The 6000-nt window shown below is 41.1% G+C and overlaps 1 protein-coding gene across 1 annotated transcript; it reads right to left on the bottom strand.

Annotated features, from left to right (window-relative positions):
* Positions 1-1631: 1631 nt before the first annotated feature.
* On the bottom strand, positions 1632-2303 carry LOC311137856 (achaete-scute homolog 5-like; the record flags this gene model as incomplete). The annotated part of the gene is made up of 1 exon (XM_084172463.1): positions 1632-2303. The coding sequence occupies one exon, from the start codon at positions 2301-2303 to the stop codon at positions 1632-1634; it is 672 nt and encodes a 223-aa protein (XP_084028589.1).
* Between the last annotated feature and the right edge of the window lie 3697 nt (positions 2304-6000).

The following is a 6000-nucleotide window of genomic DNA, read 5'->3' on the forward strand; positions in this document are numbered from 1 at the left end:
CTTGTGCTGTAATAAAATGAACTACAGTTTGTTTTGGGAAATATTGTTTCTTTTGATAACAGTAATGTGTTGCTTCAATGATCAGTTTCTCATCTTGAAATACAATAAACATAGCATACTTTAATTCATCCCAGTTAACACATTTGGTTCCTTGGAAGTTGTGGAAACGTATGTTTTTAGTTTCACATTGGTTGTCGGAACTGAACGTTTTTTAAACGTTCTATGAACAGAAGTGAAAATGTTGACTGTTCTGGGAATGCTTATTTTTAGGTTGCAGGGAGGTTCTGAGAACATTTTACTCTGGTTCCTTGAAATCTTTCCTGGGAGGTTTTATTAATGCTCTGAGAACTGAAATTATAGGTTATTTTGAACTTCCTTAAAACTTTCACTGAATGTTTCTTTTAATAACACTGCTAGCTTATTTTGGGTTAACTTTTTTGAATTCCAAGCCCAGATAGGACACATGGAAACTCCTTTTCTTAGGCATTAATCATGCAAACATATATATTTTTATTTTTTTATTCAGCGAGATTCAAACCTATAATCTTCTCTTCTTTATTCATGGGTTTAATCCACTGCGCCACCAGGATGGAGCTAGCATGCCATGTTTTTTTATGCATACAAAGCTGTTTATTTTAGTCTATTCAAACAGACCCCATTTCAAAGGAAACAAGCACTCAATAAGATCAGGTGTGGCCAATTAGTGGGCTCAGCCAACACACCTTAACACACTTAACAGGATAGTGGATAGAGAGAGTTTTGTTGATGCCGAGAATAGATTGTATATGTTCTCAGCATTAAAACGTTTTTTTGTGTTTATTCTGGTAAGTTTTCTTCACGTTCTGCGTTCTGAGAACAGTGTGTGTTTTTAAATAACATTCTTTGAACGTTCTCTGAACATTACTTACATTTTCTTGTGGTTTTAATGGTATGTTTTCTTCACGTCTCGGAACAATTTGAGAACTTCACTTTAAGAAACGTTATGCTAAAGTACTGACATTTCCACAGAAAAACATTGTTTCTTAACGTTCTCTGAACTATTTGAGAACATTCCCAATGTCAAACCAGTTGGAGAACATTCCAAGATCATTACCAAAATTGAAATGAAATGTAACCCTGTTTGAACATTTAAGAAACTTTATTTTAAAGTAATGAAATACTACGATTTATTTTTGTTTTGTCAAGTTCCTTAAAAGTGTGGAGACTATTCCAAAGCCAAACAACTATGCACCATTCCCAGAAAGTTGTGGGGAGGTTGTATGCAAAATAACCATAGGACAACCACTGTCTCACCAAGTTCTAAAAAACGTAGAGCTGTTCTCAGAACGTTATGTGCTAGCTGGGATTGCTCTCTGAGTTTCAGGTGTTAATCTTCAAATCTGAAGTGTTCATGACATCATGCTTTAACATAATCAGCTTCCGAAAGTGTTTTGGTAAATCATTTCAGTGGCAAAAAACAAGACACATTGCCAATACATAACATAGTATCTAGTGGAAAAGTCTTAAATTATATATCTTTGTGCTCAGGGTTTGATGTTTTTGTGGGCAGTCCTTGGAGAGAGGGAAGTCCTACCTCATTTCACAAATGTCTATCCACAGTCTCTCTCACAAACTACACTGCCCATAATCCCCTAGGTCCCAGAGCCCTCTGACTCCTCACAGTCTATCCCCGCAGAGGAAGAGGAGGAGTCTGAGAGAGAGCGAGGTGACCCCCCATTGCTGTGGTCCGAGTCTTCCGTCCTACAGTGGACAGAACTGGGGCTGTGGCACACCTGTCCCCCCTCATACACCTCTCTCCCATTCCCCTGCCCGTCCACCAGCCCCTGCAGGTATTTAATATAATTAATTGCTGCCCTCAGTGTCTCCACTTTACTGAGCCTCTTCTCACTGGCACCCCCTGGCAGGTGGTCCCTCAGCTTGGCATAGCCCTGGTTCACACACTTCACCCTCTGACGCTCCCGCTCGTTACGCTTCTGGATGAACGCCGGCTCGAAGGGGCACTCGTACACCCCAAAGTGCCCGTGGTGGAATGGGGACAGGTAGGGGAGGAGATTGGGGCCTCCAGGGCCCCGGAACGAGGCTTCATATAGGCCTCCAGGGTCCATTGTGGTTGGGTAAAGGAGGAAGGGCACTGTATGGGCCAGAGGGTCAGAGCCAGAGTGGAGGCGGTGGGAGTGGGTGTGGGTGTTGGGGCGGTTCTCATAGTGGCCATTAGAGGGAGACAGACTATAAGGCAGGCTGCTGCCTCTGTTTAGGTAGGTGGGCCGCTGGTCTACGAAGGGGTGGGAGAATGCAGCACTCATGTTGATGGTGCAAAGGAACAGAGAGAGAGCCTCTTAAGATAAATGGATGGATAAGGAATCGGAGCAGCGAGTCGTGAGTTTCCTCCACTTGTGACATCCAGTTTTCCCCTCAAGTAGAAGGAGAAACAAGGTGGAGCTTCATCATCAAACGCTCTCCTCTGCTCTTGTAGATCTGTGGAAGTGAATTAAGACAGGATGAAAGGTTAGAACTTAGTTAAATGAGCCACCTTCATCAAACACAGGAGGTTTTGAGGATAATAATAATTATTGCATGTATTTAAAGATAAAATGAGGCTATATAAACTTCAGAGGTAAGGGATTAGATAGCTGCACTTTGTGCTAAGAAACTAAAGGAAGATGAGGATCTTTACAGTTACCTGAAAATCAGAACATTTATAATCACACTGAAAGTATGCAAATTCAAGACTACTATCTGGCTTTATTGTAGGGGAGAGTGGGGTATGTTGAGCCAAAGGGTTAGTTGAGCCACCCCTTGTTTCTAGGAAACCATACACAAAATGAATCATGTGATCAAATATTTAGGAAGAGGTCATCATTTCATGAAGTCTGTGAAGGAAGAAACCACATGGAAAAAGTGGTAAGCAAGTTAGGTAATAAAACAGAAATGAATTTATTGTGTTATAGGTTTCATGATGCTGGTATCTAAATCAAAGTAGATCGTTTTAAGATGGATTGTGCATCAGTTGGGGTCTCTATAAGCTACAATATGAGGTCCTACACCTAGTTATTTTTATGTGCACTACGTCATAACACACAGCCTTTTATCCGCAACAAGTCAATTTGTTGGAAACACATCTCTTGTGGGAAAATGTGCATATTGTTTTAATGCATATTTTTGAATATTTGCATGAAAATCTGTCGCCAATTGGATGGAAACATAGATAGTGAAGCTGAATAGCTACATTGACAAAAAAGAAAACAAACATGTACCTGTGTGAAAGAGAGGCTATGATAGAGTAGCAGAGGCACACAAGGTCTTATCTGGTGACATGGAGTCTGAGCTTGCTAATCATATCAAGAATCTCGCAGACCAGTTTCATGGGCTTAGTAGCCTCAAACACAGTGCATATGGAAAGTATTCAGACCCCTTGACTTTTTCCACATTTTGTTACGTTACAGCCTTATTCTAAAATTGATTAAATTGTTTTTTTCCCTCATCAATCTACCCACAATACCCCATAATGACAAAGCAAAAATAAGTTTGTATAATATTTGCACATTTATTAAAAATCAAAAACGGAAATATCACATTTACAAAGGTATGCAGACCCTTTACTCAGTACTTTGTTGAAGCACCTTTGGCAGCGATTACAGCCTCGAGTCTTCTTGGGTATGATGCTACAAGCTTGGCACACCTGTATTTGGGGAGTTTCTCCCATTCTTCTCTGCAGATCCTCTCAAGCTCTGTCAGGTTGGATGGGGAGCGTCGCTGGACAGCTATTTTCAGGTCTCTCCAGAGATGTTAGATCGGGTTCAAGTCTGGGCTCTGGCTGGGCCACTCAAGGACATTCAGAGACTTGTACCGAAACCACTCCTGCGTTGTCTTGGCTGTGTGCTTAGGGTCGTTGCCCTGTTGAAAGGTGAACCTTCGCCCCAGTCTGAGGTCCTGAGCTCTCTGGAGCAGGTTATCATCAAGGATCTCTCTGTATTTTGCTCCGTTCATCTTTCCCTCGATCCTGACTAGTCTCACAGTCCTTGCCGCTGAAAAACATCCCCACACCATGATGCTGCCACCACCATGCTTCACCTTAGGGATGGTGCCAGGTTTCCTCCAGACGTGACGCTTGGCATTCAGGCCAAAGAGTTCAATCTTGGTTTCATCAGACCAGGAATCTTGTTTCTAATGGTCTGAGATTCCTTTAGGGGCCTTTTGGCAAACTCCAAGCGGACTGTCGTGCCTTTTACTGAGGAGTGGCTTCCGTCTGGCCACTCTACCATAAAGCCTGATTGGTGGAGTGCTGCAGAGATGGAACTCTTGAGCACTGTCATAGTGAACATTTGGTTCATGGTCACCTCTCTGACCAAGGCCTTTCTCTCCCGATTGCTCAGTTTGGCTGGGCGGCCAGCTGTAGGAAGAGTCTTGGTGGTACCAAACGTCTTCCATTTAAGAATGATAGAGGCCACTGTGTTCTTGGGGACTTTTAATGCTGCAGACATTTTTTGGTACCCTTCCCCAGATCTGTGCCTCGACACAATCCTATCTCGGAGCTCTACGAACAATTCCTTCAACCTCATGGCTTGGTTTTTGCTCTGACATGCATAACTGTGGGACCTTATATAGACAGGTGTGTGCCTTTACAAATCATGTCCAATCAATTGAATTGACCACAGGTGGACTCCAATGAAGTTGTAGAAACATCTCAAGGATGATCAATGGAAACAGGATGCACCTGTGCTCAAATTTTGATGAGGATTTTTATTTATTTAATCAACTTTAGAATAAGGCTGTAATGTAACAAAATGTGGAAAAAGTCCCTGTTTCAGACAACTGGTCAAGAAATGGAAGAGATATTGAACAGAGAGCTCTCTATCTGAATGTAGGCATACATTTAAGATATACAATATACCACACCCCAATACCATGAATTAAACTTTGACCTACTAGCACCATCACCAACTGTCACAGAACACCATCACCACTTACCCCAAGGCGGCTCAACTTCCCCTGTCCCTATGCTCAATTTATGTTGACATAAATTCTGATTATTTCCAACATCCTGAAATATATGTAGATATCTTTGTTATAAAGAATACTATATTTCGCTTGATGTAGTAATGCTGAATGTAAGAAATGGCTCAACATACCCCACTCTCGCCTACTTCTACTTTATTGTAAATCAAAAGTCAATTGATCTGAGAAGCAACAATGAACATGAAAGCGTTAACATTGTGGGCAGAATCATTTCCCTCAATAATCTTGAAATATCTTCTAATCCCACTCTCCTCCTCCCTTTTTCTCTTTCTCTCCCTCTCCTTCACAGAGACTTGCATCCATGGCTGCTGCACAGAGAAAGAGTGAGACAGAGAGAGAGAGAGAGAGAGAGAGAGAGAGAGAGAGAGAGAGAGAAGAGGAATTCCCCTCTCTTTAAGCCAGTGTTGGGTTTCCCAAAGACAGTTTGGAACGTCTGCCAAAACCACTTAAGCATTTGAAGGCGAGGGTTATTGTATATAACTTTGACAGTTGGATATGTCTTTTGAAGTGAAAATTAACACACACAGACCCATAGACACAAACTCAGACACACACCACACCACCATTGCCACACTGTGTCCTTATAGTGCTTGGGGAAAAACCACCCCAGATTGAAGTAATTAATCATCAAGATGAGGAATCATGTATGATGAGGTTGTCTTTGCATTCAATGTATTAGGACTTAGATAGAATATATGTAATACATACATAGTTATAATGACTTATTATTCATAAGTACAATGGCATGCATATAATCTGTAGGACTTTATATGATCTATCTATACTATCTATATTCTACTATCTATATTCTACACATTATCATAGAACCTAACACAAGAGATCATATTAAATATTACGTTGGTTTTTGCATTGGGTATAACCTAATGACAGAAAATATAGAACAAATAATTTATATTTACTGTAGATATTTACTGTGTGGCCACACAAAATATCTCTTCACCCTGCATTATTTACATGTTACAT

This window comes from Coregonus lavaretus (assembly GCF_964263955.1).
Source record: "Coregonus lavaretus genome assembly, chromosome: 12".
Classification (NCBI taxonomy): domain Eukaryota; kingdom Metazoa; phylum Chordata; class Actinopteri; order Salmoniformes; family Salmonidae; genus Coregonus; species Coregonus lavaretus.